The sequence below is a fragment of the Coregonus clupeaformis genome, chromosome 16 (assembly GCF_020615455.1).
Source record: "Coregonus clupeaformis isolate EN_2021a chromosome 16, ASM2061545v1, whole genome shotgun sequence".
Lineage (NCBI taxonomy): Eukaryota > Metazoa > Chordata > Actinopteri > Salmoniformes > Salmonidae > Coregonus > Coregonus clupeaformis.
In genome coordinates, this window is record NC_059207.1 from 32,471,317 (window position 1) to 32,495,692 (window position 24,376).

The window sequence follows — 24,376 nt, forward strand, 5'->3', positions numbered from 1 at the left end:
ACATTGACTCGGTACCGGTACCCCCTGTAAATAGCCTCATTATTGTTATTTTATTGTGTTACTTTTTGTATTTGGTATTTTTTACTTTAGTTTATTTAGTAAATCTTTTCTGAATTCTATTTTCTTAAAAATGCATTGTTTGTTAAGGGCTTGTAAGTAAGCATTTCACTGTAAGGTCTACACCTGTTGTATTCGGCGCGCATGTGACAAATAAAATGTGATATTACCGTAATACTGTCATGGTTCAAGTTCTGAGGTAGACTACAGACACTAACAACCACTCAGACATTCAATTCTAACAAATAAGCCTACCCATGCATGCATGTGAACACAAAGTATGAATATATATATATATATATATATATATATATATATATATATGTGGATAAGAGCGTCTGCTAAATGACTACAAAAAAATAATAAATGCACATAAAATGTTCTCATGAGCATTTTGGAGTCAAGCAGGGCATGAGATGGCCAGAGGACAGCATCAGTCTCACTCAACATGGAGGGAGCACAGTCCAGAAATAAACCAGCACCCTGGGAGACATTCTCTTGTCTAGCTCTCTGCTGTCTCTCTGCAGCTGGTTCATCCGCTCTCCCTACAGCTCCAACTGGCCCAAACAATGTGTTAGACACTGACAGGCCAACAAACACCAACCAACCACACTGCACCAGCTGTGGCCAGGCCCCCTCCTCTCCATTACTTTGTCTCTCTCTCTGTCTCTCAAATACACACACACACACACACACACACACACACAAGTACATTTTAATGGATGGAGCATAAATAAGCACATTGGAAACGGATGAGAAATGTTCCCTAACCAAGAATGCTGCAACATGCCATTGGGTGAGGGGCTCATGATAAGCCACAGAGCTGTGTGTGTGTGTGTGAGAGAGAGAGAGAGAGAGAGAGAGAGAGAGAGAGAGAGAGAGAGAGAGAGAGAGAGAGAGAGAGAGAGAGAGAGAGAGAGAGAGAGAGAGAGAGAGAGAGAGAGAGAGAGAGAGAGAGAGAGAGAGAGAGAGAGAGAGAGAGAGAGAGAGAGAGAGAGAGATAGAGTGTTGTATGAGAGCCTAGCAGACAGAGGAAGATAACAGATAAACCAACACTGCACGCTTGTTTGTAGTCAGCCCCCACGCTCCACTATGCCCTAGCATATTATAGACATCACATGCATTGGGAGAGATATGAGCACAGAGAGTCCTGAGACTGGCTCACACTCCACTTACATTTCAAAACAGTTTTTACAAATGCATATAACATGAGCTCCATTTGTTTGCTCTGCATTTAATTATCTTTTTGTGTGTGTACCACAACCATGTGGTGTACGTGTTAGTGTGCATGTGCATAAGTGTGCGTGTGTCTCTGTGTCAACCCTTTACTGACCAGTATGTATCCGAAGGGGCTGAGTCTCTCCATGCAGGCATCACTCCATTGGTCTGTGAAGAGAACGTCTTTCAGCCTTTTGTTGATCATGGAGTTGACTTCCTGTAGCCTGAGAGAGCAGCAGTTACATACACAGTCATTATAAGGAGGCCATAGGGGGAGAGAGAGAGAGAGAGAGAGAGAGAGAGAGAGAGAGAGAGAGAGAGAGAGAGAGAGAGAGAGAGAGAGAGAGAGAGAGAGAGAGAGAGAGAGAGAGAGAGAGGGGGAGAGAGAGAGAGAGAGAGAGAGAGAGAGGAGGGAGAGGGAGAGAGAGAGAGAGAGAGAGAGAGAGAGAGGGGGAAAGGGCTGTAACAAGGAAATGGATGGAGAATAAATATGTAGGGGGAAACAGAAACACAGCTAAAGGGAGCTAGATAGATGGATCAATGTTGTTTATTTCAATTTTCGCCTAAAATGAGATACCCAAGTCTAACTGCCTGTAGCTTAGAACCTGAAGCAAGGATATACATATTATTGATACCATTTGAAAGGAAACACTTTGAAGTTTGTGGAAATGTGAAACTAATGTAGAAGACTATAACACATTAGATCTGGTAAAAGACAATACAAACTTTTTTATCATCTTTGAAATGCAAGAGAAAGGCCACAATATAATATTGCAGATTAGGCGCAATTTAGATTATGGCCACTAGATGGCAGCACTGTGTGTGCAACGTTTCAAATTGATCCAGTGAAGCGTTGCAATACTGGACTATTTTGTATGAAGTCTGCCCAAATGTGCCGAATTGGTCAATTGATACATTTTCAAGTACATAACTATAGAGAACATACAAAAATGATACGGTAATACAAAATGTAACTTTACACACTCCCAGGAATGTCATACATGATGGATCATTAGCTTATACACTAACTTTCACACATCTAGATGGCCGGGCGGGTTGGGTATGGAGCCAGAGACAGCAGGGGTTCAAACTGTAGAACCCAGTTCCTACATTTTAATATAAAAATGGATTTTCTCCAAAAAAAAACGATGCTACATTTTATCTCTGGGACCCTTAGGATGACAAATCAGAGCAAGATTACTGAATGTAAGTACATTATTTACCTTCAGAGGTGAATGTATCAAACCAGTTGCCGTGATACGTTTTTTGTTGTTGTGCATTCTCCTCAAACAATAGAATGGTATTTTTTCACTGTAATAGCTACTGTAAATTGGAAAGTGCAGTTAGATTAACAAGAATTTAAGCTTTCTGCCCATATAAGACATGTCTATGTCCTGGAAAGTTTGCTTTTACTTACAACAGTCATGCTAATCACATTAGCGCACGTTAGCTCAATCGTCCGGTATACGGGACACCGATCCCGTAGAGGTTAACAGTAAATCCAACCTCTCATAACCTAGGGGACTGTCTATCAAAGGAGGATGGATACAGTGGGGAAAAAAGTATTTAGTCAGTCACCAATTGTGCAAGTTCTCCCACTTAAAAATATGAGAGAGGCCTGTAATTGTCATCATAGGTACACGTCAACTATGACAGACAAAATGAGACTTTTTTCCAGAAAATCACATTGTAGGATTTTTTATGAATTTATTTGCAAATTATGGTGGAAAATAAGTATTTGGTCAATAACAAAAGTGTCTCAATACTTTGTTATATACCCTTTGTTGGCAATGACACAGGTCAAACGTTTTCTGTAAGTCTTCACAAGGTTTTCACACACTGTTGCTGGTATTTTGGCACATTCCTCCATGCAGATCTCCTCTAGAGCAGTGATGTTTTGGGGCTGTCGCTGGGCAACACGGACTTTCAACTCCCCTCCAAAGATTTTCTATGGGGTTGAGATCTGGAGACTGGCTAGGCCACTCCAGGACCTTGAAATGCTTCTTACGAAGCCACTCCTTCGTTGCCCGGGCGGTGTGTTTGGGATCATTGTCATGCTGAAAGACCCAGCCACGTTACATCTTCAATGCCCTTGCTGATGGAAGGAGGTTTTCACTCAAAATCTCACGATACATGGCCCCATTCATTCTTTCCTTTACACGGATCAGTCGTCCTGGTCCCTTTGCAGAAAAACAGCCCCAAAGCATGATGTTTCCACCCCCATGCTTCACAGTAGGTATGGTATTCTTTGGATGAAACTCAGCATTCTTTGTCCTCCAAACACGACGAGTTGAGTTTTTACGAAAATGTTATATTTTGGTTTCATCTGACCATATGACATTCTCCCAATCCTCTTCTGGATCATCCAAATGCACTCTAGCAAACTTCAGACGGGCCTGGACATGTACTGGCTTAAGCAGGGGGACACGTCTGGCACTGCAGGATTTGAGTCCCTGGCGGCGTAGTGTGTTACTGATGGTAGGCTTTGTTACTTTGGTCCCAGCTCTCTGCAGGTCATTCACTAGGTCCCCCCGTGTGGTTCTGGGATTTTTGCTCACCGTTCTTGTGATCATTTTGACCCCACGGGGTGAGATCTTGCGTGGAGCCCCAGATCGAGGGAGATTATCAGTGGTCTTGTATGTCTTCCATTTCCTAATAATTGCTCCCACAGTTGATTTCTTCAAACCAAGCTGCTTACCTATTGCAGATTCAGTCTTCCCAGCCTGGTGCAGGTCTACAATTTTGTTTCTGGTGTCCTTTGACAGCTCGTTGGTCTTGTCCATAGTGGAGTTTGGAGTGTGACTGTTTGAGGTTGTGGACAGGTGTCTTTTATACTGATAACAAGTTCAAACAGGTGCCATTAATACAGGTAACGAGTGGAGGACAGAGGAGCCTCTTAAAGAAGAAGTTACAGGTCTGTGAGAGCCAGAAATCTTGCTTGTTTGTAGGTGACCAAATACTTATTTTCCACCATAATTTGCAAATAAATTCATTAAAAATCCTACAATGTGATTTTCTGGATTTTTTTTCTCAATTTGTCTGTCATAGTTGACATGTACCTATGATGAAAATTACAGGCCTCTCTCATCTTTTTAAGTGGGAGAACTTGCACAATTGGTGGCTGACTAAATACTTTTTTCCCCCACTGTATAAGGGACAAGAGAGGTCTTCTGGAATACTTGGCGATGAGGAGATGGTTGGCTGACTGCCACCTGGGAAAAGCTCACCCAATGATATACATGTCTGTGTTTCCATCCCCAATGTGTAATCCCAGCAGAGCAGTGATGTCATCCGGCGGCATGGCACCGCCCACATTCCATGTGATTATGTGCACCCTATCAGAGAGCAGGAACACAGAATCTCGCAATCAATAGAAGCTTGGTTCAACCCGTAACCAAATAATTAGGCAACAGATTCTTAATGAACTGCAGACCATTTAATTACAAATAATATTTCAGGACTTGGGAGGGCACATCCTTACGCATTTAACATACAGTACATACAAAGTCTTTCTCTGATATAATTCCATTGATTCTCTGAGTATCCACTCTCTCCATTAGCTTAATTAGCAACATTAATGAGAGAGGTTAGCAGAGATCTCTGACAAAGCCTCTGGGACACTGGGTCTGTGCTGTGAGTAGAAAATAACACACAAGCAACACAGAGTGGGACTGCTGACTGTTATAGCCTCTCAATTTCATAGTTTCAGTGGCAAAGACGGGTGTTTCTCAACATGCATACTACTGTGCTCCAAGCACACAAATTGGAGCACAGGAGGGTCAGAGAATGAGTCCAAATCAAAGTATGCGAAACGGGGCACGGAGGGCACTTCTCGAATGCGTACTCCGTTTGTACATATTGTGAAGCATGCATCGGTGCAAGCTTCAACGGAAAGTATGCAAAGAAATATGACGCAACCACGTAAAAAAGTAAGACATTTTTCTTGAATCAACAGATAATTATTTGAGCTAAAGTAAGAGAAAATACACTCCGACTTCGAAAATACACTCTGACTGCCTATTCACAACTCATACAGTGCATTCGGAAAGTATTCAGACCCCTTGACTTTTTCCCCATTTTGTTATGTCACAGCCTTATTCTAAAATTGATTAAATTGTTTTTTCCCCTCATCAATCTACGCACAATACCCCATAATGACAAAGGAAAAAACGGTTTTTAGAATTTGTTTCAAATGTACAGTACCAGTCAAAAGTTTGGACACACCTACTCATTCAAGGGTTTTTCTTTATTTTGACTATTTTCTACATTGTAGAATAATAGTGAAGACATAAAAACTATGAAATAACACATATGGAATCGTGTAGTAACCAAAAAAGTGTTAAACAAATCAAAATATATTTTATATTTTTCAAAGTAGCCACCATTTGCCTTGATGACAGCTTTGGTCCTCTGTAGCTCAGCTGGTAGAGCACGGCGCTTGTAACGCCAGGGTAGTGGGTTCGATCCCCGGGACCACCCATACACAAAAATGTATGCACGCATGACTGTAAGTCACTTTGGATAAAAGCGTCTGCTAAGTGGCATATTATTATTATTATTTGCACACTCTTGGCATTCTCTCAACCAGCTTCACCTGGAATGCTTTTCCAACAGTTTTGTAGTTCCCACATATGCTGAGCACTTGTTGGCTGCTTTTCCTTCACTCTGTGGTCCAACTCATCCCAAACCATCTCAATTGGGTTGAGGTCGGGTGATTGTGGAGGCCAGGTCATCTGATGCAGCACTCCATCACTCTCCTTCTTGGTCAAATAGCCCTTACACAGCCTGGAGGTGTGTTTTGGGTCATTGTCCTGTTGAAAAACAAATGGGATGGGATGGCGTATCGCTGCAGAATGCTGTGGTAGCCATGCTGGTTAAGTGTGCCTTGAATTCTAAATACATCACCGACAGTGTCACCGGTAAAGCACCCCCACACCATCACACCTCCTCCTCCATGCTTCACGGTGGGAACCACACATGCGGAGATCATCCGTTCACCTACTCTGCGTCTCACAAAGAGTAGGTTGGAAACATACATCTCAAATATGGACTCATCAGACCAAAGGACAGAATTCCACCGGTCAAATGTCCATTGCTTCTGTTTCTTGGCCCAAGCAAGTCTCTTCGTATTATTGGTGTCCTTTAGTAGTGGTTTCTTTGCAGCAATTCGACCATGAAGGCCTGATTCACGCAGTCTCTTCTGAACAGTTGATGTTGCGATGTGTCTGTTACTTGAACTCTGTGAAGCATTTATTTGGGCTGCAATTTGACGTCCAGTTATTCTAATGAACTTATCCTCTGCAGCAGAGGTAACTCTGGGTCTTCGTTTCCTGTGGCGGTCCTCATGAGAGCCAGTTTCATCATAGCGCTTGATGGTTTTTGCGACTGCACTTGAAGAAACTCTCAAAGTTATTTTTGGTTACTACATGATTCCATATGTGCTATTTCATAGTTTTGATGTCTTCACTATTATTCTACAATGTAGGTGTGTCCAACATTTTGACTGGTACTGTATAAAAATAAAAATAAACTGAAAGATACATTTACATAAGTATTCAGACCCTTTACTCAGTACTTTGTTGAAGCACCTTTGGCAGCGATTACAGCCTCGAGTCTTCTTGGGTATGACGCTACGAGCTTGGCATACCTGTATTTGAGGAGTTTCTACCATTCTTCTCTGCAGATCCTCTCAAGCTTTGTCAGGTTGGATGGGGAGCGTCGCTGCAGAGATGTTCGATCGGGTTCAAGTCCGGGCTCTGGCTGGGCCACTCAAGGACATTCAGAGACTTGGCCCGAAGCCACTCCTGCATTGTCTTGGCTGTGTGCTTAGGGTCGTTGTCCTGTTGGAAGGTGAACCTTCGCCCCAGTCTGAGGTCCTGAGCACTCTGGAGCCGGATTTCATCAAGGATCTCTCTGTACTTTGTTCCGTTCATCTTTCCGTCGATCCTGACTAGTCTCCCAGTCCCTGCCGCTGAAAAACATCCCCACAGCATGATGCTGCCACCAACATGCTTCACCGTAGGGATGGTGCCAGGTTTCCTCCAGACGTGACGCTTGGCATTCAGGCCAAAGACTTCAATATTGGTTTCATCCAACTAAAGAATGTTGTTTCTCATGGTCTGAGAGTCCTTTAGGTGCCTTTTGGCAAACTCCAAACGGGCTATCCTGTGCCTTTTACTGAGGAGTGGCTTCCGTCTGGCCACTCTACCATAATGGCCTGATTGGTGGAGTGCTGAAGAGATGGTTGTCCTTCTGGAATATTCTCCCATCTCCACAGAAGAACTCTGGAGCTCTGTCAGAGTGACCATCGGGTTCTTGGTTATCTCCCTGACCAAGGCCCTTCTCCCCCGGTTGCTCAGTTTGGTCAGGCAGCCAGCTCTAGGAAGAGTCTTGGTGGTTCCAAACTTCTTCCATTTAAGAATGATGGAGGCCACTGTGTTCTTGGAGACCTTCAATGCTGCAGACATTTTTTGGTACCCTTCCCCAAATCTGTGCCTCGACACAATCCTGTCTCGGAGCCCTACGGCCAATTCCTTCAACCTCATGACTTGGTTTTTGCTCTGACATGCACTGTTAACTGTGGGTCCTTATATAGACAGGTGTGTGCCTTTCCAAATCATGTCCAATCAATTGAATTTACCACAGGTGGACTGGATGCACCTGAGCTCAATTTCAAGTCTCATAGCAAAGGGTCTGAATACTTATGAAAATAAGGTATTTCTGTTTTTGTTTTTTATAAATTAGAAAACATTTCTAAAAACCTGTTTTCACTTTGTCATGATGGGGTATTGGGTGTAGATTGATGAGGAAATAAATACATGTAATCCATTTTAGAATAAGAAAAAATGTATGCACTCACTAACTGTAAGTCGCTCTGGATAAGAGCGTCTGCTAAATGACTAAAATGTAAAATGTAACATAATGTGGAAAAGGGGAAGGGGTCTGAATACTTTCCGAATGCACTGCCTGACTACAATATTTTATCTTGATACATTAATAAATACATGCTGTGTTAATTGTGGCATGGTTACCTGCCTACAATACCCATTGTAGTGTGCGTAGGTCACAAGCTCATAGTAAGTCAATAGAGCTAACTGGCTAGCTACTACTGTTAGCTAGCCAGATAGCCACGAAGAATGGTTAGCTAGCTACCCACAAAGAATTGACATCTACCTTGGATAACATTGGTTTTAGGTAATTTTTGCCTGTTATACTAACTGGTTAGCTACATTATCACGATTCACATATAGCTAGCTGATAATTATGAAGTGAAACATTTGCCTTGTGTATATATTTTGTTGTCTCTATTGCCATTTTCCTGGCTAGAAGGAAGGTTCAGTGAATGGGTAAATCAATAGGACTAACTGGCTAGCTAGCTAGCCACAAATAATTATTAGCTAGCTACCCACGAAGAATTAATCAGTTTACTGCCACTTTCACTTTGTTAATGGGAAACTACACCCCAGTAAAAGTTTAGTTGGATACATGCCACTGCAGCCTTTACTATTGTGTGTAAGGCTATATATTGAAAAATGACTGTCACCACCACAACACTGAAGGTCTGAAGCCTGCTCTTCAAAAGTGTTTTCTGTTAATGTTTAAAAAAAAGATTATGCGGTAGTGAAAGCTGGATTGGACAGATAACACACAGAGCCTGGAGCTCACCTGAAGTCTTCTACCACCTGGGCCTGAGTGTCCGCGGTGCCCGACACAGAGAAGGCCCTCTGGGCATGAGGGTTGAGGTGGGGAGGTATAGGCCTGGAGGACGGTGGCTGGGGCACTGAGGCTGCCCTCATTGAGATGGGGCTCCGGGCCCCTGGGGGGTGGCCTGGGACTTTAGGGCCAGCCTTCAGAGTGGTTTCAGTGGCCCCCCCAGGCCCACCAGGTCCCCCAGGGGGCTTGGTTGCTCCAGGCCGCAAGGGCTTATAACGTCTGGCCCCAGCTGGAGCATCAGGAGTGGATCTGTCCTGGTTGGCCTCTGGAGGTTTGGGCTCACAGACGTCCACAGAGCCCTCTACTCTGGGGGTCCTCTGAGGCCGTCGAGGCCGCGCTGGGACTGACGGTTGAGGAGCAGGAGCAGAGGCGCAGGGTTCAGAGGTTGGCGCTTCTGTGCCTGGAGGTGCTGCTGGAGTGGGGGTTAAAACCTCTGCTCGTCCAGATGGGTTCTCAGCGTGAGGTTGGCTTTGGTTCTTGTTGTCAGGATCCATCTCCCAGAAACTCACTGAAAAACAATAGCAGGGGAAAGCCATGTTCACCATATTCCATCAGAGTGTGCCACACAGTATAGACAGACTAGATGTTAAAGAAGCAATGGGAGACAAAAGTTCAAAATGTCTGGTGAGGGTGGGGCGGGGCGGGTTATCATGTGCTCTCATTGACTCAGCTGTTAATGTGATTGAGCAGTTCACATTCCCCCCATTCCTAGGCTGCTCTGGCAGCATAATGCCAGCCCTGAGTGTTTGGCTGTCTGCCCTCTCCTGGGCGACTGAGAGCGTCTGAAACAGGTAATTAAGAGAGAGGGAGAGAGGGAAGGGGGGGGCACGTGGAGTATGATGCAGCCTCTGGCCTGTGAGTGTCCCTGGGCCTGAGAGAGTTGACTCATGACCAGTCTGGGACACCTGCCCATGCACATAACTCAACCACTGTGGTTGGGAGACAGAGACATGAGGAGAGACGCCATCTCTCAGACTAGCCCAGGAGATATAAGGAGGGCACCTCTTGATTGCCAATACTGCTGGGCATCCATCCAACACAACATCCCCTCACCCTCTATAAGGTCTATGTGAAAGTACTGACGCTATACCGTACCTATATCACAAAGCAAATGCCAGTGCAGTGTAACAGTACACTCTTAGAAGAAAGGGTTCCAAAAGGGTTCTTCAGCTGACCCTTTGAATAACCCTTTTTGGTTCCAGGTATAAACCCTTTTTGGTTCCAGGTAGACCCTTTTGGGTTCCATGTAGAACCCTCTGTGGAAAGGGTTCTTCATAGAACAGAAAAGGGGTTCTACCTGGAACCAAAAAGGGTTATTCAAAGGGTTCTCCTATTGGGACAACCGAAGAGCCCTTTTAGGTTCTACAGTGCCTTCAGAAAGTATTCACATCTCTTGATTATTTCCACATTTTGTGTTAATTTAGATTTTGTGTCACGGATTTACACACAATACCCCATCATTTCAAAGTGGATTTATGTTTTTAGAAATGTTTACTAATTAATCAAAAATGAAAAGCTGAAATGTCTTGAGTCAATATGTATTCAAACCTTTTGTTATTGCAAGCCTAACAAGTCACATAATAAGTTGCATGCAATAATAGTGTTTAACATGATTTTTAAATGACTACCCCATCTCTGTACTCCCCACATACAATTATATGTAAGGTCCCTCAGTCGAGCAGTGAATTTCAAGCACAGATTAAACCACAAAGACCAGGGACATTTTTGAATGGTTTGCAAAGAAGGGCACCTATTGGTAGATGGGTCAACAACAACAAACAAGCAGACATTGAATATCCCTTTGAGCATGGTGCCGTTATTAATTACACTTTGGATGGTGTATCAATACACCCAGTCACTACAGAGATACAGGCACCCTTCGTAACTCAGTTGCTGGAGAGGAAGGAAACCGCTTAGGGATTTCACCATGAGGCCAATGGTGATTTTAAAACAGTTGCAGTTTAATGGCTGTGATAGGAGATAACTGAGGATGGATCAAAAACATTGTAGTTACACCACAATACTAACATTAATGACAGAGTGAAAAGAAGGAAGCCTGTACAGAATACAAATATTCCAAAACATGCATCCTGTTTGCAATAAGGCACTAAAGTAAAACTGCAAAGAATTTAACTTTGTCCTGAATACAAAGCGTTATGTTTGGGGCAAATCCATGTTTGCAATAAGGCACTAAAGTAATACTGCAAAGAAAGTACAATTACCTAAAACACAAGGCCAAATATACACTGGAGTTGCTTACCAAGATGACATTGAATGTTCCTGAGTGGCCTAGTTACAGTTTTGACTTTTTGAAAATCTATGGCAAGACTTGAATATGGCTGTCTAGCAATGATCAACAACCAACTTGACAGAGCTTGAAGAATAAAAAAATAAAATAATGGGTAAATAATTTACAATCCAGGTATGCAAAGCTCTTAGAGACTTACCCAGAAAGGTGATTCTAACATATATTGAGTCAGGGGATTGAATACATATCTAATTAAGATATATTAGTGTTATATTTTCCATTCATTCAAACAAATATATATATACACTACTGGTCAAAAGTTTTAGAGCACCTACTCATTCAAGGGTTTTTCTTTATTTTTACTATTTTCTACATTTTAGAATAATAGTGTCACGAGTTACAAAGCCAGAACCCAGAAGCAGACCAGGACAAGGTAAGTTGAAACGAAGGTGAGTGTTTATTTACAAATTCAAGAGTGATGCTGAATAATCCAGGGAACAGAGCGGGCGGCGTTGATTAGTTGTTGGGGGTGCAGTGGTTGATCCAATCATGGCTCGGCAGCCGCCGACCACCAGGCAGAGGTTGGATGAAGGTTCCGGACGAGTGACTGCAGATGGAACAAAACGGAGGTAAGTAAACAACAAACCAACAAGGTGCAAAACAACAAAACTAACGCTAGAAGCTCTAAGACTGATACTCTGGTAAACCTACTGTTCATGGCTAACGATCCGGCAGGGAATGGATGTTAGGCCAGAGCCTAAGAAGGGTGATGATCAGGACCAGGTGTGCAGATTGCTGATGGGATGCAGGTGCGGAAATCAAGAGAGCTCCCGCCTAGCGACGTTGCCCGGCAACCAGGCAGGGAGCGTTCCAGAACCCTCGGGAAACTGGAGATCACGAGCAGAAAACTAGTCCACAGACAGGACCCGACTCAGACTGCCGGGATCGTTACAAATAGTGAAGACATCAAAACTATGAAATAACACATATGGAATCATGTAGTAATTAAAAAAGTGTTAAACAAATCAAAATATATTTTATATTTGAGATTTGTCAAATAGCCACCCTTTGCCTTGATGACAGCTTTGCACACTCTTTGCATTCTCTCAACCAGCTTCACCTGGAATAGTTTTCCAACAGTCTTGAAGGAGTTCCCACATATGCTGAGCACTTGTTGGCTGCTTTTCCTTCACTCTGCGGTCCGACTCATCCCAAACCATCTCAATTTGGTTGAGGTTGGGGGATTGTGGAGGCCAGGTCATCTGATGCAGCACTCCATCACTCTCCTTCTTGGTAAAATAGCCCTTACACAGCCTTGAGGTGTGTTGGGTCATTGTCCTGTTTAAAAACAAATGATAGTCCCACTAAGCCCAAACCAGATGGGATGCCATATCGCGTGAGAATGCTGTGGTAGCCATGCTGGTTAAGTGTGCCTTGAATTCTAAATAAATCACAGACAGTGTCACCAGCAAAGCACCCCCACACCATAACACCTCCTCCTCCATGCTTAACGGTGGGAAATACACATGCAGAGATCCTCCGTTCACCCACACCGCGTCTCACAAGGACAAGGCGGTTGGAACCAAAAATCTCCAATTTGGACTCTAGACCAAAGGACAGTTTCCACCGGTCTAATGTCCATTGCTCATGTTTCTTGGCCCAAGCAAGTCTCTTCTTCTTATTGGTGTCCTTTAGTAGTGGTTTCTTTGCAGCAATTCGACCATGAAGGCCTGATTCACACAGTCTCCTCTGAACAGTTGATATGTGTCTGTTACTTGAACTCTGTGAAACATTTATTTGGGCTGCAATTTCTGAGGCTGGTAACTCTATTGAACTTATCCTCTGCAGCAGAGGTAACTCTGGGTCTTCCATTCCTGTTGCGGTCCTCATGAGAGCCAGTTTCATCATAGCCTTCATGGTTTTTGAGACTGCACTTGAAGAAACTTTCAAAGTTCTTGAAATGTTCCGTATTGACTGACCTTCACGTCTTAAAGTAATGATGGACTGTCGTTTCTCTTTGCTTATTTGAGCTGTTCTTGACATAATATGGACTTGGTCTTTTACCAAATAGGGTTATCTTCTGTATACCTTGTCACAACACAACACAACTGATTGGCTCAAACGCATTAAGAAGGAAAGAAATTCCACAAATTAACTTTTAAGAAGGCACACCTGTTAATTGAAATGCATTCCAGGTGACTACCTCATGAAACTGGTTGACAGAATGCCAAGACTGTGCAAAGCTGTCATCAAGGCAAAGGGTGGCTATTTGTGTAATGAAGATTCAGGGAGAAAAAGGTGTAGATTCACGCGCAGAGCGCCGCAGGTGTTTATTTCGCCTTCGCAGAAGGCAGGGATCGTGGTCACAGGCAGGCAATAGACATACACAGGTAGGCAAACAGGTAGGTGAATCAAAACTAGGACTGAAGGCTATAACTGGTACTCACAAACGAGCTAGGAAAAGGCTTAGTTGAGTCAAGACGAACAATACTTCACAAGGCACAAACAGAATGAACTGAACTAAATAAGGAGCTAATGAGACCAGGTGAGTAACAAACACAGGTGAAAACAATGAACAAAAATGAAAGACAGGGCTATGTTCAAGAACACAAAGAAACAGGACTACGTTCAAGAACACAAGGTGAACTAAGAAAATAAATACAGAACCTTACAATTAGAAGAATCTCAAATATGAAGTATATTTTGATTTGTTTAACACTTTTTTGGTTACTACATGATTCCATATTGTCACGCCCTGGCTCTGGGGACTTATATGTTGAGACAGGGTGTGGATTGTCTATGTGTTATTTTCTATGTTGTGTTCTAGTTCGTGTATTTCTATGTTGGCCAGGGTGGTTCCCAATCAGAGGCAGCTGTAGCTTGTTGTCTCTGATTGGGTACCACACTTAGGCAGCCTGTTGGCACATGTTTATTGTGGGATCTTGTTCCGGAAGGTTTGTTTTGGTGTTATTTACCTAGGACTTCACGTATCGTTTGTTTTGGTTCGTGTTGTACAGAAATAAAGTATGTACGCCTATCACGCTGCGCCTTGGTCCGCTTCATCCTGTAACGATCGTGACAGAAGATCCCACCATAAAAGGACCAAGCAGCGTGCCAAGCAGGAGGAGTTGGCGATGTCCCAGGTGGGCGAATGGTGGTATTGGGAGGACATATTCGCGGGCAGAGGGCCCTGGGCAAAGGTACAGGCCCTGGCAAGAGAGGAGAAACACAGAGTGTGTGGAAATAGGCATTCAGCCAGGACGGGTTGTGTCAGCTCTCCGTTCCAGATCTCCAGTCCGTCTCCACAGTCCAGCCCGGCCTGTTCCTGTCCCTCGTACCAAGCCTGTGGTGCGCGTCGCCAGCCCGGTCCGGCCCGTTCCTGCTCCCCGCACCAAGCCAGTGGTGCGCGTCGTCAGCCCGGTCCGGCCTGTTCCTGTCCCTCGCACCAAGCCTGTGGTGCGCGTCGCCAGCCCGGTCCGGCCTGTTCCTGCTCCCCGCACCAAGCCAGTGGTGCGCGTCGTCAGCCCGGTCCAGCCTGTTCCTGTCCCTCGCACCAAGCCTGTGGTGCGGCGTCGCCAGCCCGGTCCGGCCTGTTCCTGTCTCTCGCACCAAACCAGTGGTGCACGTCGCCAGCCCGGTCCGGCCTGTTCCTGCTCCCGCACCAAGCCAGTGGTGCGGCGTCGTCAACCGGTCCGGCCCGTTCCTGCTCCCCGCACCAAGCCAGTGGTGCGCGTCGCCAGCCCGGTCCGGCCCGTTCCTGCTCCCCGCACCAAGCCAGTGGTGCGCGTCGCCAGCCCAGTCCGGCCCGTTCCTGCTCCCGCACCAAGCCAGTGGTGCGCGTCGCCAGCCGGGCCCGGCCGTTCCTGCTCCCCGCACCAAGCCAGTGGTGCGCGTCGTCAGCCCGGTCCGGCCCGTTCCTGCTCCCCGCACCAAGCCAGTGGTGCGCGTCGTCAGCCCGGTCCGGCCCGTTCCTGCTCCCCGCACCAAGCCAGTGGTGCGCGTCGTCAGTCCGGCACGGTCCATGCCTGTTCCACCGGTGCCTGGTCTGGCACCGGTCAGCTGCTCCACACCGGAGCCAGAGCAATCCGCTCCACCGATGTCCAGTCCAGCTCCGGCCAGCGGGGCCAGACCAGACCAGGGGCGCTACGGGGGGGTAGAGAGAGAGTGGTGGTCACGCCCGGAGCCGGATCCGCCTCCGAGGCGGAATGCCCACCCGGCCCCTACCCTCTTGTGTTTGGTTGGCGCGGGCCTTTGGGGGGGGGGGGTACTGTCACGCCCTGGCTCTGAGGACTCTTATATGTTGAGCCAGGGTGTGGATTTTCTATGTGTTATTTTCTATGTTGTGTTCTAGTTCGTGTATTTCTATGTTGGCCAGGGTGGTTCCCAATCAGAGGCAGCTGTAGCTTGTTGTCTCTGATTGGGGACCATACTTAGGCAGCCTGTTGGCACATGTTTATTGTGGGATCTTGTTCCGGAAGGTTTGTTTTGGTGTTATTTACCTAGGACTTCACGTATCGTTTGTTTTGGTTCGTGTTGTACACAAATAAAGTATGTACGCCTATCACGCTGCGCCTTGGTCCGCTTCATCCTGTAACGATCGTGACACATGTGTGTTATTTCATAGTTTTGATGTCTTCACTATTATTCTACAATGTAGAAAATAGTAAAAATAAAGAAAAACCCTTGAATGAGTAGGTGTTCTAAAACTTTTGACTAGTAGTGTATGTATAATTCTCCCACTTTGACATTACAGAGTATATTGTGTACATCGTTGACAGAAAATTACAATTCAATCCATTTTAATCCCACTTTGTAACACAACAAAATGTGAAAAAGTCAAGGGGTGTGAATACTTTGTGATTCTGACAATTCTTATCAGCTCTTGAAATATGTCACAAGACCTTCTGGAGTCAGGGTCGTGACCTTGATGCAGAGAGCTGATATTGGAGCTACAGCTCCATGGAGGTCAGTTCAAGTTATGTGACATGTCCCCCTGAGCTGTACATGCATGGTAACATAGTGTTTTTTATGTGGACCAATAGCCTGGTCCCTGGGCACATGCCTATAGTCCATGTATGGTGTTTTTGTGGAGGAATGGGGAGGAGGGTGGCTGGTGATTCGTCACACATGGGAGAGGGTGGGTACAAAACGAGCAGCGCTGACTGGGGATGAGAGTCAGGCAGGCTAGACTATACCTACGATGACAACATCCTATGTCTCTCAACCGTGCATATACAGTAGCCTATCTCCTGTTTGTTCCTTTCCCATTTGTTCACATATCGTCTCTGGTCCTATCTCATTCTCCATGCCTTAATCCCCTTCTCTTTCGACTCCTTATCTTCCATTTTCTCTCCATCGTCTCCTCTGCCGTCATTGTTCGTCTCCATCTCACACACACTGTTCCTCTCTTATTTATTCTCCTCTATTTTGCCTCTTGCCTGTCATTTTCTCTGTCTATCTAATTCTATACCTAAAATGACCCTACGCTCTTCCTCTGCCTCTCAGTCTCTCTCCATGCTAAGGTGACACTTGTGCTGTTCACTCGGCTGGCTGACATGAGCTGTATTGTCCCTCTCAGCCAACCCCCTCACAGTCACTATCTGTGACGTCAACGTGTCATAGTCCGGATGGCCGCTGTCACATACAGCTAGAGATAACTATCAGCTGCCAATGGAGGAATGGGGGGATGAGGTCTGGAAAGAAATGATGGATGACTGAAAAGGGAGTATAGGTGAGGTAGTGGTAGTAGGACTGATAGTGAGCAATACAGAAAGTAAGGAAATATGAAATGGAGAACATTATTTAGGAAAAATGCAATCACACTGACTAACAACTAAAGGAATGGTATTTTATACCTACACTCCCCTACGTATTTATTTGGACAGTGAAGCTAAAACTCTATATTCCAGCATTTTGGATTTGAGAGCAACATTTTCATGAGGCAACAGTCCAGAATGTTGCCATTTATTTGAGGCTTTTCGATACATATCTGTTTTACCGTTTGGAAATGAAAGCTCTTAACGTATCTAGTCCCCCCATTTGAAGGTGTCATAAGTATTTGGACAAATTCACATGGGGGAATTCCGACCCGAGTTAAGCACATGTAAATTAAACCTAATTCACTTTTTATGCACTTTTCTCTCTACGCGTATTCTGACCTTGAACTTAAGCATGAGAATAGCATGGTATTCATCAGCTATTCGTTTGGGGTGATCGAATAAATGAAGATGTGGCGGAGGTGTGTCTACAGATACGCCGTATTCTGACCTTGACGTAATTACCTAAATATTCCACCAGCTTTACGCGCGAGGAAACGATGAATAAGGTCTAGAGAACCTATCGGTTCCAAGTGGAAAAGGCATCTAGGCCTACTTTTTTCACTAGAAATAACACCATTCTCCATGCACTGTAATTTACAACTTGATAAGAGCTATGTAAATGAGTCATCAGTTTGGATAAGGGAATTGTAAATATAAATGGCACTTGTTTTAGATCTATTTTACCTTATAATCGTGAAATGGCAGCAAATGTGAAATGCTTAATGGCAGCAAACTGAAGCATATCAACACATCAACTTTCCCACAGTAACGTTTATGAAATGCTGTGCCATTATGCAGAATTTAAATTGTACGGCCTTTTAACTTGCAGGGATGGGCGCTCTCGAATGTCTTAATTATAGGCTACCCTGACTTTCTCTGTTTCCTATTTCTATCATGTTAAATATTAGCCACTATCAGTATCGACCGTCAGTAGGCCTACTAACCATACGTATTCAACTGCCAATTTACTGTTAGTTCCCTTCAGTTGGTATAGACTACATTATCATTCCATTTAATGATATTGTTTCGTTTACCTTCATTTGCTTCCTCTGTAAACGCTGTCACGGCCATGTGGTTGTTGCTGAGGATCATTAGTGACATGTAGGCTAATTAAATCGTTATGGAGCGGAGCGCTGACCAAGCCATAACAGTTTGAACCCAACAAATGGCGCAATACTTGGCTGTGTCATCACACAGTTCCATGGTTAATGCAGGCAATTGATGAGGGTATAGCCTACTATTGTACACTATTCTCCCTATTATAATTCTACACGTTTGTACACTGATCTTCCAACATTACCGTGAGTTGAAGAACTGAATGTGGCAACTTTCAGGATTAATAAAACCACAGTATTTTTGATTAATCAATATACACTGCTCAAAAAAATAAAGGGAACACTTAAACAACACAATGTAACTCCAAGTCAATCACACTTCTGTGAAATCAAACTGTCCACTTAGGAAGCAACACTGATTGACAATACATTTCACATGCTGTTGTGCAAATGGAATAGACAACAGGTGGAAATTATAGGCAATTAGCAAGACACCCCCAATAAAGGACTGGTTTTGCAGGTGGTGACCACAGACCACTTCTCAGTTCCTATGCTTCCTGGCTGATGTTTTGGTCACTTTTGAATGCTGGCGGTGCTTTCACTCTAGTGGTAGCATGAGACGGAGTCTACAACCCACACAAGTGGCTCAGGTAGTGCAGCTCATCCAGGATGGCACATCAATGCGAGCTGTGGCAAGAAGGTTTGCTGTGTCTGTCAGCGTAGTGTCCAGAGCATGGAGGCGCTACCAGGAGACAGGCCAGTACATCAGGAGACGTGGAGGAGGCCGTAGGAGGGCAACAACCCAGCAGCAGGACTGCTACCTCCGCCTTTGTGCAAGGAGGAGCAGGAGGAGCACTGCCAGAGCCCTGCAAAATGACCTCCAGCAGGCCACAAATGTGCATGTGTCTGCACAAACGGTCAGAAACAGACTCCATGAGGGTGGTATGAGGGCCCGACGTCCACAGGTGGGGGGTTGTGCTTACAGCCCAACACCGTGCAGAACGCTTTGGCATTTGCCAGAGAACACCAAGATTGGCAAATTCGCCACTGGCGCCCCTGTGCTCTTCACAGATGAAAGCAGGTTCACACTGAGCACGTGACAGACGTGACAGAGTCTGGAGACGCCGTGGAGAACGTTCTGCTGCCTGCAACATCCTCCAGCATGACCGGCTTGGCGGTGGGTCAGTCATGGTGTGGGGTGGCATTTCTTTGGGGGGCCGCACAGCCCTCCATGTGCTCGCCAGAGGTAGCCTGACTGCCATTTGGTACTGAGATGAGATCCTCAGACCCCTTGTGAGACCATATGCTGGTGCGGTTGGCCCTGGGTTCCTCCTAATGCAAGACAATGCTAGACCTCATGTGGCTGGAGTGTGTCAGCAGTTCCTGCAAGAGGAAGGCATTGATGCTATGGACTGGCCCGCCCGTTCCCCAGACCTGAATCCAATTGAGCACATCTGGGACATCATGTCTCGCTCCATCCACCAACGCCACGTTGCACCACAGACTGTTCAGGAGTTGGCGGATGCTTTAGTCCAGGTCTGGGAGGAGATCCCTCAGGAGACCATCCGCCACCTCATCAGGAGCATGCTCAGGCGTTGTAGGGAGGTCATACAGGAACGTGGAGGCCACACACACTACTGAGCCTCATTTTGACTTGTTTTAAGGACATTACATCAAAGTTGGATCAGCCTGTAGTGTGGTTTTCCACTTTAATTTTGAGGGTGACTCCAAATCCAGACCCCCATGGGTTGATAAATTTGATTTCCATTGATAATTTTTGTGTGATTTTGTTGTCAGCACATTCAACTATGTAAAGAAAAAAGTATTTAATAAGATTATTTCATTCATTCAGATCTAGGATGTGTTATTTTAGTGTTCCCTTAATTTTTTGGAGCAGTGTATTTAGTGTGTCAAGGCTCTACAAACCTGTTTTGTATGATTCAGAAATACTTTCCTAACCCTAAATAATCTACAAGATCAGAGTATTTTTAAATCTACCAATTGGTGCTGAAACGGAGATGAATATGCATATATTTAGATGGCTTTCTTTCATTTCTTTCATATTCTGAACCTGTTCTCTCAAAATATTCTAGTGAGTCTATCGACAAGATTTACAACAGAAAAATACACCCTATTTAAAGTGATGGCTTAAGATACATTTACTGAAAACCCTATTGAATGAAAACTCCATGAAAAAAATCTGTTGGTCATCAAGTGGGAAGGTTTACATTTATTCTGAGCGTTCAAGGTAGCCACACCTGCAGAACGCGTTCCGCGACTGAATAAGGTAAGTCTGAATACCAAATACTGAGATGTGCTTAGGAAAGGCATGCTTGGGAAAGACGTAAATGTCCTAAATCTGAAACGGCCCCTTAGGGGGAATTCCGACCAGAGTTAAGCCTGCGGAAATGGAAAGCCCCTTTTTATGCACTTTTCTCTCTATGCATATTCTGACCTTCAATTTAGAATAGCATGCTAGTCGAAAAGAGAACACACAGAAGGCTCCGGATTACATTTTCAAACTAAGGGCAACCATGGCATCCGTGACAGAGAAGGAGAAGCGTCCATCCATGTATACGGGTAAGAGAGTCTAGCTAGCTACAGTGGGGAAAAAAAGTATTTAGTCAGCCACCAATTGTGCAAGTTCTCCCACTTAAAAAGATGAGAGAGGCCTGTAATTTTCATCATAGGTACACGTCAACTATGACAGACAAAATGAGAATTTTTTTTCCAGAAAATCACATTGTTGGATTTTTAATGAATTTATTTGCAAATTATGGTGGAAAATAAGTATTTGGTCAATAACAAAAGTTTCTCAATACTTTGTTATATACCCTTTGTTGGCAATGACACAGGTCAAATGTTTTCTGTAAGTCTTCACAAGGTTTTCACACACTGTTGCTGGTATTTTGGCCCATTCCTCCATGCAGATCTCCTCTATAGCAGTGATGTTTTGGGGCTGTCGCTGGGCAACACGGACTTTCAACTCCCTCCAAAGATTTTCTATGGGGTTGAGATCTGGAGACTGGCTAGGCCACTCCAGGACCTTGAAATGCTTCTTACGAAGCCACTCCTTCATTGACCGGGCGGTGTGTTTGGGATCATTGTCATGCTGGAAGACCCAGCCACGTTTCATCTTCAATGCCCTTGCTGATGGAAGGAGGTTTTCACTCAAAATCTCACGATACATGGCCCCATTCATTCTTTCCTTTACAAGGATCAGTCGTCCTGGTCCCTTTGCAGAAAAACAGCCCCAAAGCATGATGTTACCACCCCCATGCTTCACAGTAGGTATGGTGTTCTTTGGATGCAATTCAGCATTCTTTGTCCTCCAAACACGACGAGTTGAGTTTTTACCAAAAAGTTATATTTTGGTTTCATCTGACCATATGACATTCTCCCAATCCTCTTCTGGATCAACCAAATGCACTCTAGCAAACTTCAGACGGGCCTGGACATGTACTGGCTTAAGCAGGGGGACACGTCTGGCACTGCAGGATTTGAGTCCCTGGCGGCGTAGTGTGTTACTGATGGTAGGCTTTGTTACTTTGGTCCCAGCTCTCTGCAGGTCATTCACTAGGTCCCCCCGTGTGGTTCTGGGATTTTTGCTCACGGGGTGAGATCTTGCGGGGAGCCCCAGATCGAGGGAGATTATCAGTGGTCTTGTATGTCTTCCATTTCCTAATAATTGCTCCCACAGTTGATTTCTTCAAACCAAGCTGCTTACCTATTGCAGATTCAGTCTTCCCAGCCTGGTGCAGGTCTACAATTTTGTTTCTGGTGTCCTTTGACAGCTCTTTGGTCTTGGCCATAGTGGAGTTTGGAGTGTGACTGTTTGAGGTTGTGGACAGGTGTCTTTTATACTGATAACAACTTCAAACAGGTGCCATTAATACAGGTAACGAGTGGAGGACAGATGAGCCTCTTAAAGAAGAAGTTACAGGTCTGTGAGAGCCAGAAATCTTGCTTGTTTGTAGGTGACCAAATACTTATTTTCCACCATAATTTGCAAATAAATTCATAAAAAATCCTACAATGTGATTTTCTGGAGAAAAAAATTCTCAATTTGTCTGTCATAGTTGACGTGTACCTATGATGAAAATTACAGGCCTCTCTCATCTTTTTAAGTGGGAGAACTTGCACAATTGGTGGCTGACTAAATACTTTTTTCCCCACTGTACATTTTCAGATATTACACGTATCTAATTTTGTCAGAAAGTCATTTTCATTTCAAGTTAAAGTGTACTGTTAGCTACCTAGCTAATGTTAGCTGGCTGGCTAGCTAGCTAAAGTTAGCTGGCTGGCTAGGTAGCTAACGTTACGTGTATGATCTGTGTAATAATATTATTCATATTTCAGAGCCATTTTCATTGCTAGTTATAGCCTAATGTTAGATAGCTAACATTGAACCTGGTTGGTTAGCTACCTGCAAATTCATGCTGGGTAGTAATGCGCCCGAGTGGCGCAGTGGTCTAAGGCACTGCATCGCAGTGCTAGCTGTGCCATTAGAGATCCTGGTTCGAATCCAGGCTCTGTCGTAGCCGGCCGCGACCGGGAGACCCATGGGGCGGCGCACAATTGGCCGAGCGTCGTCCAGGGTAGGGGAGGGAATGGCCGGCAGGGATGTAGCTCAGTTGGTAGAGCATGGCGTTTGCAACGCCAGGGTTGTGGGTTCGATTCCCACGTGGGGCCAGTATAAAAAAAATAATGTATGCACTCTCTAACTGTAAGTCGCTCTGGATAAGAGCGTCTGCTAAATGAGTCAAATGTAATGAGTTGTGATTATGGTTCATTGTTTAGCTAGCTACATGTCTAAACAAAAGACTCCACTATGAAAGTAACTATTTCAATAGAATGTTTATGATGTCACTGCGACAACTGTCGATAGACGTAGCTGGTAATTTCGGTCTGGCTATCTACTCCGATTTCAGAGCACTCTCGTCTGAGTGTGCCAGAGCGCAGAATAACTGACAAATTTACGAACGCTCAACACCCGTTGAATATGGCCGGTGTCAGTAAACGTTGGCAAATAAAAGTGTAATTAAATTGTTGCCAGCAGCACAACACTTTGCTGACTGGGTGTAGACAAAGAAGAGCTCTCCAGTAGGTACCAAAACATTCAAGGATCATTTTCTCAAATGTGAGGTTACAAGTTTATCAACATTCAAAGCAGAATTACTTTCCCATTGTTCCTCAACTGTAGTGTATGATATATAATTTTCTAGCTCTGAGTCTCTACTTTTATCCAATGTAAAAAACATCATTTCAAATTTTGCTACATAAGACCGAATCGAGCCGGTCGGTCAAATATTTGCAATCAAACGGCATAATTTTCTCCATCTCCTTAGCTATCATACTCTAATTCCACTGATTTCAGAACTCGGTCCTCCAGAATGTGGAGAGCAACACTTATGCAGTTCTACTATGTGATATCTTTCAAAAAAGCTGCATTAAAAAGGATTACCTACAAAATACTGACCAACTCATATTATAGACAGAAGCATGCTACATGGCAGACCAATCCGAACTCGTCTCTCGGCATGTCCAGCCCACTCATTACCTCAGCCAATCATGGCTAGTGGGAAGGTTGCTGTCTTTTTCCTTTTCCATGGCTAAACCAACTAGGCTTGTCATGTTACCATTTTATTCGTATTTACAGATGGCAAGTTTGTTATTAAGGCACATTAAAGTTCACATGTTCCAGAAGGCATTTCTGCCAAAAAACGCATTTTGATTTTTAAAAAAAAGTTTCAGTTCAAATGGCGCTCCTGTGAAGTAGTGATGCGCGACATATGCCTAGTTTCCTGAAATGAGTCACATATAAATAACAGCATTCTCCATGCACTGTAATTTATAAATTGATAAGAGCTATTGAAAAGCGCTAGGTAAATGAGTAATCCGTTTGGAGAAGGGGATCACAAATACACATAGCAATTGTTTTAGATGATTTTTCCTTATGATCCATGGAGACAAATGATAAACCAGTCATGTGGAAGCAAACTGAAAATCATATCAACATGACATGTATTGCAGCCCCTTTTCCACAGTGAAGTAGGCTATAAATAGCTGTGCTGTTATTCAGAATTTTAATTGTATGCCCTCATAATTTATGTGGATGAAATTTGGAGACCCACGCTATAGATCCTGGTTCGAATCCAGGCTCTGTCGCCGCCGGCCGCGACCGGGAGACTCATGGGCGGCGCACAATTGGCCCAGCGTCGTCCAGGGTAGGGGAGGGAATGGCCGGCAGGGATGTAGCTCAGTTG

General features: G+C 44.5%; 1 protein-coding gene across 1 annotated transcript in view; it reads right to left on the reverse strand.

The window, feature by feature from the left end:
• Window positions 1-24,376, reverse strand: part of LOC121584878 (phosphatidylinositol 4,5-bisphosphate 5-phosphatase A-like) — a 43,054-nt gene that overhangs the window by 11,507 nt on the left and 7,171 nt on the right. Inside the window, exons 2-4 of the mRNA XM_041901072.2 lie at window positions 8,941-9,496; window positions 4,503-4,610; window positions 1,391-1,499 (exon numbers count right to left, since the gene is read on the reverse strand). Coding sequence (XP_041757006.1) covers window positions 1,391-1,499; window positions 4,503-4,610; window positions 8,941-9,482 — 759 coding nt within the window. The 5' untranslated portion in view covers window positions 9,483-9,496. The remainder of the gene's footprint in view (window positions 1-1,390; window positions 1,500-4,502; window positions 4,611-8,940; window positions 9,497-24,376) is intronic.